The 11,960-nt window shown below is 44.5% G+C and overlaps 1 protein-coding gene and 1 long non-coding RNA gene across 11 annotated transcripts in view; one reads left to right on the top strand and one right to left on the bottom strand.

Annotated features, from left to right (window-relative positions):
- Positions 1–11,960, bottom strand: part of rreb1a (ras responsive element binding protein 1a) — a 220,994-nt gene that overhangs the window by 12,412 nt on the left and 196,622 nt on the right. For 9 of the 10 annotated variants that reach the window (XR_006315932.1, XM_043719508.1, XM_043719503.1 and 6 more), the window contains 2 exons: positions 6,053–8,798; positions 1,505–1,669 (listed from right to left, as the gene is read on the bottom strand). Coding sequence is in view for 9 of the 10 variants with exons in the window: in XM_043719508.1 (XP_043575443.1) it covers positions 1,505–1,669; positions 6,053–8,798 (2,911 nt within the window). In the remaining variant the exon portion in view is untranslated. The remainder of the gene's footprint in view (positions 1–1,504; positions 1,670–6,052; positions 8,799–11,960) is intronic. The other variant, XM_043719506.1, reaches the window with a different exon arrangement.
- Positions 1–11,960, top strand: part of LOC122564513 — a 23,892-nt gene that overhangs the window by 2,632 nt on the left and 9,300 nt on the right. Inside the window, exon 2 of the long non-coding RNA XR_006315933.1 lies at positions 4,593–4,722. This is a non-coding gene — a long non-coding RNA (uncharacterized LOC122564513). The remainder of the gene's footprint in view (positions 1–4,592; positions 4,723–11,960) is intronic.

The following is an 11,960-nucleotide window of genomic DNA, read 5'->3' as shown; positions in this document are numbered from 1 at the left end:
ACTTGCCCTGCAGTGCACACTTATCCCTCTCCATCACTAGGGTAAAAGTCACCGAATTGTGGTCAATGTCCCCAAAGTGCTCACCTACCTCCAATTCTAACACCTGGCCTGGTTTGTTACCCAGAACCAAATCAAAAAAAACAAAAAAAAACAGGTCAGAAGATCAACACCTATCATGGACAAAGACAAATTAAAAAAAAAATCATAGGTCAGAAAGTCCACAACTGCCAGTGACAGAGACAATAAAATGCACAGGTCAGAAAACCAACACCTACTACAGACAAGGACAATGAGAAACAAAAAAGACACAGGTCAGAAAATCAATGTCTATCAAGAAGAGGGTCAGTGACAAATAAAACAAAAACACTCTTCAGAAAATGAACACTATAACTTCCAAAGAAATGGACGATAAAATAGACAGGTCAGAAAGTGAAACCACCAAAGATGGACATAAGCAAAACTATCGGGGACAATAAAACACTGGTCAGAAAGTGAACAATCATCAAAGACAGGCAAGCAATAACTACCAGATACAATAGAACAAAGAGCTTAACTTTCCAAGTTAGGCAGCCTGTTCAATGCATGGGCCCATTGTTGTTTAAACCAGTGGTCTCACTACGCTATCACAAAAAGTGGCTCCATCTCTTAGGAGCGTCATCATTTACTATTGACACAGGGTATAGCCAACATGGACTGGTTTAATTGTACATTCATGCCAAACTACATAATGAATTCTGTTTTATGTATCTTACAACTCAAGGCAGGTCAAACAGATACCACTAAACTAAAGGATATTCACAAGGCACAAGTATTGGACAAACATCTGGTTGAGTTTTTCTGTGATGTGTGTCTGCGTGAGTCAATCAGAATATTGTTGAGCGTGTATTGAAAACTGGACCTTAGAGAAAGGAGCCATCACAGGATCATGTCCTTGTAAACAAATCCTAATTCATTGGGAATGATTATGTTGGGAATTTTAGCAGGAGAAATTAGTTGTACCAAAACGACCAACTGATGTACTTTTAGGCCAATTGTTTGCAATCAGTATTGTTTAAAGGAAAACTGCCTTGGTGCAAAAAAGTGTTTGGCATTTCTTTTTGGTTTTGATTTGAAGAGTGTAAAAGGGGCAGAACATTGTACATCACAGGAACTTCACTGGTGAAATTAATTACAAAGAATTCTGGTATGGTTTATGCCCTCACACAGTGCAATTATAAGCAAACAAAATAACCATTTGCCAAATACTTTTGTGTTGCCCCCAAGAGGCAGAGCTCCTTTAATCTGATGGCGGATCAATCATTTTGGAAGTGAGGCCTCTCTGTCTGTCTGTCTCTCTCTCTCTCTCTCTGGACTGTTTGCTCTCGCAGGCACTGCCCCCTTGCTACAGCAAAGCCTGACTGCACCTCTCATTTCAATTAATCCCTCACAAGAGCAAAGGAGCACTCTTTAAACCTACTGAAACACGGCACTATGACTGGAGCTGGCTCTCTCTGGTGGTAATTACCTGTGCTTTCCAGGGGCTTTGCATCAGTTGCTTTGGATCTGGCAATCAGGCCATTTCTTCGCAGTGACCGGTTGGCAACACCATGCTTGCGCAAGAGGTGGCGTTCACAGTTAGATTTGGTGGAAAAGAAAGCGTCACATTTTGGACAGGGAAAGGGCTTCTGACCTTTTATTAAAACAAAAAGTAAAAAAAAACAAAAAAGTAGCTATTTATGCAGTTTGTGACAATCGCATTGTCTTATATAAACAAAACAGAAAAAAAACACCAGTTAAACGGTGTTTAACTAGTAACTACAATATTCCCAAATTAACACCATGCCATCTTACCAAAAAAAACCCAACATAACACATTTTAACTGGGTGTCCATAAGCTGCTGTTGCTGCTGCTATGGGGCTTGCAAATCTTGTTAATGAGTAACTTGACACACACAGCCCTGGGTTACTCTTCACTGCAATGTGAATACCTCTGTGGAAGCAGTACCTATGGTGTTAAATTGCTCAACTAAAATAAAAACCAGTTTTTAAAAAAATGCACAGCACTGGGAAGAATTTGAAAAGGAGTTCAAGACACAGCTTCTACTGCTCATGGGAGTGAATCACATGTCTCAGAATAAGATTGCATCCTATAGGATATTTTCAATAAAATCAAAATTGTGCTGCATGTTAACACAATGGTTTCATACATTTGAGTGGGTTAAACAGTTATTGCTTCTTTTCAAAAACAGATTGGAGTTCGAGACTTCAGCATTTGTTACAAAAACGATACAATGCAATTTCAGCCTAACCAACTTTACTCATGGCGGGGAATTTAAAATCAACAGCTCCTGGTCTGGCCTGGCCTAGCAAAGCAATTTGAGCAGTGCAGCCGTAGTAAACAGTCCATTGGCCAAGTGATTGGTGAATAGGCTTTTTCCAATAAAATGATCATTTTAAGATGAAGCTCCTTTCTCTAGAATGGCTATGAGTGCCATTCTCTTTATGTTACATCTGCCAACATCTGGCAAAAGTGTAATTTATTGAAGATTTACTGCTATTACTTCTCCCACTGTAAATCTAAAAACACCACATAGAGGGAGCTGACAAGACTCCGTTTCTATGATACAGCAGCCAGCTGATTTTCGGGTGGAAGGCCTTCCCTGATCTGTCAGAGTATTTCCAGTGTTTTTCTTGGTTTACTAATGTTCAGGTCCAAACAAACTATAGAAGCTTTTAACTTTGGCTCAGACCTCACACACTTCTGTAACTGTGGTTGTGTTCAGCAATCAGTTTGCTCAGTCCCATCAAAGCCTGACACAGCCCCCAGGGGCAAAGAGCTGGGAACAGGATGTGGCCCTCTCTGCTGTAAGGCTCCATGTTTCATATACTGTGCCTACACACATACTGTGTCCTCAATCATTTTCACAAACAAGTTCCGTTTTTGTGAGCTATATTACTGTACAGAGTTATTAAACTGGATACTGCCCCCAAGGAGGTGGTGGATTGCAACAGCATTTTCTTTTTACAAGGCAATATTTTGAGAGTTTACAGATCTGCTCAGGTACCCCAGGTTGCTTTGCTATTTTGAATCCATTTCACACATGATGCCAATGTTATAAATGCGCAAATACTCTGCATGAGTAAAACTGTACTTTTTAAAATTATATTCCTGAATGGGCCATTTGGCAACTTGCTTGACTCATCAGCCAGGTAAGGAAGTCCACCTGGTCCAACTCCACCCAACCCAACACAAATCCATTCACCATCTCTTTGCCTTAAGGGATGTGGACAAAACTCAGTCTTCCAGAGAGTCCACTGAAAGGTGAAGAAAAATGCCCACTCAGCACAAAGGCACGTACTAATTAACACCCAGCCCTCTAGCACTGATAGAATCAAACAGCCTTACAGCACAAGAGGAGACCATTCAGGCCACCCAGCCTAGCTCTAGTCCTTCAAAAGACTTGCACTTTCATTCTCTTTTTTTATATATATAAACCTTTCATCAAGTTGCCTGTATCTCTCATGAAGTGACAAATTAACAAACACTGCCACAACAATAACGAGAGGGAAAGATAGGGAAGAGTGAAGTAGTTTAAATTAAAATGGAGCTGATGGGAGGAGATAATGCACTCCAATCCCTTGTAGTGCCCACCTCTTTTCTCTCCAAAGGTTTTTTTTAAGTGTACGAGTAGACATGGTGTGCTTCCTCTCCACAAATGTAGCCATGGAAGGAGGACAGGCAGTTCAGAATTACGACCCTTCTGCAGCATGTGTCTGAATCTGAAGGTTGTGTGTTCAGGAACCCCATCAGGATTTGAGCACAAAAATCCAGACTGAGACACCAATGCAGTAATGGGGGAACGTGTGTGCAGCTGTTCCAATGTTCTGCACAAGCCGATTACAGAACTGACTTCCAATTCCAGAAGTCACTGCTGTGCACAGGCCACACAGCTGCTTAAGAAAATTAGAGGGATTGCTGCTGGGTGAGTGCTGCACAGTTGGAGATGAAGGTTTTTGAGTGTGACCTGAAACTGAAGCTCTATCTGCCCTTTCAGGTTAAATTAATATATTCCACAATGGCCAATCAAATCACAGAAACAGATTATCTGGTCCTGAAGACACGGTTTCTGGAAACTTACTCTGCAAATTGGCTCGCTTGTTTTCTATATAAGAACAGCGACCACATGTCAAAAGTCAGGGTTGATTAGCTCCGTTGGCTGAATTGCAATGCAGAGTAATGCCAACAGCATTCTTGCACCGACTGAAGTAGTATATTTTTGGCAATACCAGCTCGATAGGCCAAAGGACCTTTTCTCTATATGATTCTAGACACTGGGTGCAAGGGGAAAACACACTGCAAGAACCAGAAAGTCCAATTTGCATTTCAAAAGGTTAATTATACAGCAGCAAGGGTGAGCAAAGTCCATTCCTAAGCCTTTACACTTTGATCAACTGATACTATCATTTTCAAAAGGTAATCTTACACTTGCTTGCTTCTCATTATAAAATCCAAAGACTCTGCGAAGGGAGAAAATTCATTGGAGCCCAGGTGGCCTTTATGGCCCAGTAAAAGCCTTGAAAATTGAATTATTTGTTGCCTTTTTCTTTTTCAGACCCGCATTCTCTCCCTTCCCCCTTACTGCTGGAAGAATTGCAATTTATTTCAAAAACATTTGCAAAGCGACAAAGGCTTCATTCAGAAGGTCAAGTGGCACCAACACAGGACCTGGAAAGGAATCTAAGGTAACCCCTGGCTCATTATTAAAAAAGGTGTCTCAAAGTCAACACCACCACTCATTGTACACCAGTTCAGAATCCCACCATGTAAAAGTGTTTGTAGGCAATCCTACAGCAAAGCGTGTCACAGGAAAACAAACAAGATTACATGAGTGAATGCACATCAATGCTGCATTCAAATAAAGCCCAACAATTACATGGCCTTTAGCCTGATGTCTAACCAAACACAACCCTCTCTTCTCCCTAACCCTGCGACCACCAGTCAAACTCAAAGTTGAAAAGTTTTATATTATAACAGCCAGTCAACAAAAAACAGGGAATATTAACTTTCACCCCCATGTATAGTTTATATAGCTGGTGTCTTTAATTTTTTTTTAAACCCTCACACTACCGTCAAATTGCTAGCATCTTTATTAGAAAGGATTCAATCTAACTCCTATTACTGCAAAGAGGAACATCATTCTCAAACGCAGTTGTTCAGACTAATGTCATTCTCAGGATGACATGGTCCTGCTTGACTGACTGGTGATCAGCACTTCCAGATTCTCAATTGCTAAACGAGACATAGTGCCTCACAGGACAGCAATGATCCAGGTTCAGCCCCTGCTCTGTGCTCCTTTGCTGCTTATGGATAAGGATATGCCAAGGTGACCCCCGCACTGAGCAAGTGTTTTGAGTGCCCCATACTGAGTTCCAGTGACTTGCACGCTTACAGATGTGAGGTGATGGTTCTTTTTGCCGATAACCTACACCCCAGGATCCCTGATGTTAAACAGGCTGCCAATGTGTACTGTCAAAGACAGTGGTTAACAACCAGAATGTCAGGATCCTACAAGCATTGCTCATTTTCCCTAATTCCAGGAGCATCTGTGTGGTTTTTAGGTCATTTGAAAATTGTCTCATATTTTCAAAGATATATTATTCTTACATTCATTGAAAAATAAACATTCAAAATGTCTGCACTCGCATTCATTCACTGTTTCAATTGTGAACTTACTTTATTATTACTTTTGTTTTATGAAGCACACATGATGGGAGGGAATGATCGAGTCTCGGTTGATGGTCCATACAATTCCACAGTAAACTAGTGGGTTCCTTAACCAAAAAGGATTGAGAAACCAATAGTCAAGGGTCATAGATTGACCAGCTGATTGAGGGAAATTAAGCCTTTCAGACCCAAGCACAGGACCACGGGCTCCAGGTCAGAAAGAGTCAAAATAACACAGGAAAAGGCAGGGCAAAATCAAAAATGTTTGGTTTTCCAGAATAGTTGTCCGATTTCAGAAGAATTAACTGCATTAAATTCTAAATGTGAACAATTGTATAGTGGTCTTACCTGTGTGTGTTAACATATGACGCTGCAGTGAACTAGCCCAAGGAAATAGACGTGGGCAGTATGGACAAGTGATTTTTTGCACTGAGTTAGAGTAGGAATTTTTTTTCCCCTTCAAGGTTATTATGTCTCCTTTTTCCTTTCCCTGGGAATCCTTTTCCTCCTTTTCGGGTTCCTCTTTGACACTGGTGGACTGTAGGAAAGGACTGAACTTGTTGGTGTCGGTCGTGGCCAACATTTTCTCCACGCTGGCAAATTCCCCACTGGACTCTGGGTCTACGCCGCTGCTGCTGACACTGGGTCGAATCTTCTTGAACTTGAGACTTCGCCTTCTTCCCTTCCTCTTGCCTGGCCCCGTTGCCCCTGCTGATGTTTTCTCCACGGTGTGTTGTGGGGCCAAAGTTTTTGCTGGGCCATTGGTTCCTGTTTGTGGAGCAGCCTTGGTAGCCAGGCCAATCTTTAAATCCTCTGCCCCATCAGACGAGGGGGTGGGCTTGTTAGCTTCAGCACCATCCTTGACATCCCTCTTCAACAAGGCGGGAGCAGATGAAACGGAAGAAATTATTTGGGCGATGGAAGCCAGGGGTGGTAGCTCTTTGCCCGCGGCAGGTTTGGGCAGGAGCAGCGGAGGTGGTGGTTTAGGCCTCAGGGGTCGCAGCATGCTGGTGCTGGCAACCACAGCTGGGAGAGTGGCCGGATTCCGGGTGGGCACCAAACCCTGCAATGGCGAAGAATGTTTCGTACTTACGTGTTTATCAAGGCTGGTCTTCGCCTGGAAGTTAGATGGGCACTGCTGACAGGCAAATGAGCCACCATTAACAACCAGCTGGCTCTCGTCCTTATTTTCTTTGCCCAGGTTTGTTTTATCCTTCGGGGGGTTTTTGGGGACAGAAAGGTCTATGGGCTCCAGGGTGCTGTCAAACTGTGCAACAATGGGTGAGGCATGCTTCCTGAGCAAGTGGCACTCCTGTTTGTAGGAGTGGAAAGACACATTCTTGTTCTTTTGAGAAAAATCCAGCGGTTCGTCCAAGTCCATTGAAAAAATACCCATGGGCTCCATTTTTAAGGAGCCCTGGGGTAGCGACCCATGCATAAACCCATTCTGAGGCTCCTTGCATGAGACCGGAGAGCCATTTGCAGAGACACTCTCCTCAGATAAAGTGGGGGACACTGCCCCGTTTTCACCCACAAGGCAGTCCACCAACAGGATGTGCTTTTCCATCTCCTTCTCCTCAACGTGGGTGTGCTGCTTAAGGATGTGACGGATGCAGTTGTTTTTGGTGGAAAAGCCCATGTTGCACTCTCGGCACTCAAACGGTTTCTTCTGACAGCTGCTGTGTGTCCTCAGGTGATGCCGGAGGGCACGGTAGTATTTGAGGTCTTCGCCGCAGTACTTGCACACAGTGTCTGGCGAGCAGAAAGAGTCCACCAGCTCTGCAGTATGGCTCTCCGCGTACTCAATGTTCTTCTCAATGTCCTTGCGGGTCATCTTGAGGTGCTTCTTGCGCAGGTGCCTCTCACAGTTGGCCTTCACTGTGAAAGGGTAGTGGCAGATTTTACAGATGAAGGGCCTCTCGCCGCTGTGTGTGCGGAGGTGGCGGATTAACGCAGCCTTGTCTGCTGCAATGTACGTGCAGATGTTGCACTGGTATGGTGAGATGCCCAGATGTGAGCGGATGTGAGCTTTCAGCACACCAGAGAAAGCAAACACCTGGTTGCAAAAACGACATGGATATAAGACTTTCTTCAACGCGGGAACCTTCTTGCTGGACGTCCCCGTCATCATGTCCTTGAGATCTCCTTCCATGACTTCCTGTTTTATAGCCCCGTTCATCTCCATTGGCATCAACGCTTCAATAATACTATCCTGCTCAAGCTGGGTCTTCATCTCAACGGGGCTCAGCGGCTCAGTCTTTGGCTGAAGAAAGGGCTGCGCTCCGTTCACAGGTTTCACCTTCAGGTCTTGAGGGCTGCACAAAGGCCCAGCTACCGTCTTCACAAGCTTCAGAGGAGGAGGGAAGAGGTTGGGGCTAATGCATCCGGGTGAAGCTTGCTGGGAACTCATGAGCGGGGGTGGTGTGGAAGCCACAACAGTGCACGGTGCAACCAGGGGCTTTGGCTTGAGCGGAGGCATCTGCCTGTAGATGGACTGGTTCGGGATGGAAGGCGCCTTGGATAGTGGTGGCAGACTGATCTGTGTGGGAGCAGAGGACGCCATTTTCAGGATTTGCTGAATGTCAGCAAACTCAATGGTGGACTCACTAGAGATGGGCTTCACCACAATACTGCTATCGGGCTGGATTATAAAACCCTTCTGGAAAGGGTGCAAGGACAAGATCTTAACCTTGTCCTGAAGTGGAGAGAGGGAGGACAGGCTTGCTCCCAGGGAAGCCAGGTCTAAGGGTGGTTGATCCTTCACAGTAGCACAGTTGGCCTCTTGAGGTAGTTTCCAGGGGGGCGTTTCAGCCCAGATCGTGTGGATATCGAATTCTGTGGTTTCCTCTCGTTTCACCGCCTTCGCCTCTTTGGCGTGCTGCAGACCCAATGACGCCATGAAGGCTTTCTGCTTCACGTCCACGTCGGGCATTTGTTGTGGCTCCGGTAGACCCTGGCCTCCTTCCAGCTGCCCCCGGTGGGTTTCGAGGTGTAACTTCAGAGCCGCTAGCATTGGGAAGGCTTTGTTGCACAATTCGCAAACAAACCGGTGAAACTTGCTCGTGCATCTCCTCAGGTTCAACTCAGACCAGACCTGCACAAAAGAAACAACAAAAATAAATTAAAAACAAAGACCAAGAGGGGAGGGCCTCGACAACACACATTCAGACAAAAATACACTTGCATTTATGCATTAGGAACACCCTGGTTAAAAGATGGATCCATTGAGGAACACCCTAGGTAAAAGCTGGGCCCATTAGGAACACCCTGGTCAATTGCTGGGCCCACTGAGGAACACCCTGATTGAAATCTAGGCCCGTTAGGAACACCTTGATGAAAAGCTGTGCCTAATGGTTTGTCTCGTCAAATGAAGGAATTATTTTGTGCATCTGAATTTTACACTTATTCTGTTAAAGATTGCTGAGTTTGAAGCATTTCCTGGTTTAATTATAGCAGAGTCAAATTATAGCTCCTGCATTGTTACTCCTCCTGTGTTGTACACTGTCTACTCCTTCAGACAGGTTACATAGGAGATTCCCCAGAATGTGGCCTGGGCTGGAGTGATTCAGCTCTGAAGAGACTAGATAGGCTGGGGCCAGAACAGAGAAGGCTGAGGGGAGATCTAGTTGAGGTGTTCAAAGTTCTAAGGGACAGGGACAGAGTAGATGGGGAGAAACCCTCCCCCCCTTAATAGAGAGGTCAGTAATCAGGGGGCATAGTTTTAAAGTAAATGCAAGAGGAAATTTAAGAAAAAATGTTTTTCACTCTGAGGGTTATGAGCATGAGGAATTCACTGCCCAAAAGAGTAATGGAACCCTCGAGACATTTAGGAATGATTTAGATGAACACTTGAAATGGCACCGCAAACATAGCTCCGGGCCAAGTGCTGTAAAGTCGGATTAGAACCGATGGATATTTGATGACTGATGCAGGCACAATGGGCTGAAGGGCCTCTTTCTGTGCTGTAAAGACTCTGGGGTACAATTTCTCCAGTTCCCACCAGTGTATTTTTGGACTCCTTTGTAGGACAATGACAATTCATTCACCAAATTATGGGCAGTTTCTTTTCTGAAAAGTGAATTTGATTTTACTCATCTCACATCGGATGTTAACAACCATGACTTAACAGACTTCATCCAGACAATCTGTGTCTAAATCAAACACACATCGCAGAGGGAAAGGTCAGTGCCTCACTCACTAAACAGCCATTTCATTTACACTCAACAGTACATTTGAGTATTTCAGCTGAAAACAGTGTGTGACTTTGTAAACTAGCCAAAAATGCGTATTCTTGGCCCATTTTACCACTCAGTTATGTACATGTGAAGCCAACTCATTAATGTGTTTTCATGTACATGATAATCAAATGCTGCATGCAACACCATACAGTTCAAATGATTAATCAAGACTTCAAATAATTAACCTGTCCTTTTGATGGATAACCAGTTCCTTTGCTGGCTTTCGGGCTTCGTTATGCAACAATAGGCAATCTCCCTGAAATAGGTCAAGGGTGCAGACTCAGCCTTGCCCTCAACCCCAGCCCTTTCCTGTGTCATACATGGATTACATCTCAAGATAAGGGCCAACCATTTACGATGGAGATGAGGAATGTCATCACTCAGAGTGTGGTGAATCTTTGGAACTCTCTGTCCCAGAGGGCCATGGAAGCTCATCGAGCAGATTCAAGACAGCAATCAATTTCTGGACACCAATCACATCAAGAGATATGGAGGTAGCACTGTAAAGTGGCATTGAGACATAATCTATTTGAATGGTGGAACAGGCTCGATAGGCTGAATGGCCCTACTTCAATTCCTACAGATTGGGTGCACTGTCATTTCCAATTGGCTGTCAACTAGCAAGAGTCTCTGAAGTGGGAACCACTGTTGGAGTAAGAACATCGCTCAATAACAGGGGTGGGTTTCCAAGTGGCTGCAGTATAAAATCAGGACAGGATTGGACCACAACAACTGATCATGGTGTTAATCCTCGTTTTTGGGGTAGAATCCCATTGGTTGCCTCATTCACACCTGCAGACAGAATCAAGGGATGTAACGAAGACCATGTCTGCTCAATGGATGTTGTCCCATCAGTCAAAAGCAGTGCAAGGAAGGAGATGGACATTTCCAGACAGAATTGAAGGGGATCCTTAACTGCTACTGGATAAAGGCAGATGGAGCTTTTAAAGATAACGTTTTGGAAGCTGTTTGCCTGTTTTTCCTGCCTTTTAATAGAACCACAGACATGCTACCGTACCAAAAGAGACCATTCAGCCCACAGTACGGATAAATGAACATACATGAAACGTTTGGCAGTACGCTGCTGCTACATTTTTCAAAATGCCTTCATAGGACATGTGTGTCACTGGTAAGACCAGTATATGTTACCCATCCCTATCTGACCTTCAACCTGCCAGTGCTTGCTTGGTCATGCCAGAGTCAACCTGGATTTGGCATGACGTGTAGGCCATACTGGGAAATGAAGGCAGATGTCCCTTCCTACATGAGTGAACAGCAGATGGGCTTTTACAACAATCAATGATAGTCTCTTAATGGCGAGCATGAAAATATTTTTATATCTGGTGCCGTGGTGGGATTTGAGCTCATGTCTCCATAGGTTCTGGATTATACAGAGCCATTAGAGCACCATCCCTTCCCACACACATTCACTGAGCTGTCATAACACCAGATATCCGTGTTAAATCTGCCTCTTTTTAACTTGATGGGATGAGACTGCCGCTGGTAACAACGTTTATCATTCATCCCTAATTGCCTGGCAGCAAGTAGCCTTTTGAACCACTCCATGTAGGGTAGGCATGCAAGCACAGGGGGTCCTCACAGGAGGTCAGCCCCAATGGATTAGCTGTCCACCAGAGTGCTTTCACACCAAATGACCACCAATTATTGGTGCCTCAGTGGTTAGCACTGTTGAGGCCTCACAGCGCCAGAGTTTGTGTAACGAACCAGAATTGGTCAGAGACCTCGAAGTGAAGGAGCCATTGGGAAGTAGTGACCATAATACAATAAGCTTCAATCTGCAATTTGAGAGGGAGAGGGTACAGTCGGAAGTGACAGTACTTCTGTTGAATAAAGGGAACTATGGAGCTATGAGGGAGGAGCTGGCCAAAGTTCAATGGTGCAATACCTTAGCAGGGATGACCGTGGAGGAACAATGGCGGATATTTCTGGGTATAATGCAGAAGTTGCAGGATCAGTTCAACTTAAAAGGAAGAAAGATCCCAGGAAGAGGCATGGGC

This window comes from Chiloscyllium plagiosum, chromosome 29 (genome assembly GCF_004010195.1).
Source record: "Chiloscyllium plagiosum isolate BGI_BamShark_2017 chromosome 29, ASM401019v2, whole genome shotgun sequence".
In the NCBI taxonomy this organism is placed as follows: Eukaryota; Metazoa; Chordata; class Chondrichthyes; order Orectolobiformes; family Hemiscylliidae; genus Chiloscyllium; species Chiloscyllium plagiosum.
This window is presented reverse-complemented; position numbering and strand designations above follow the sequence as displayed.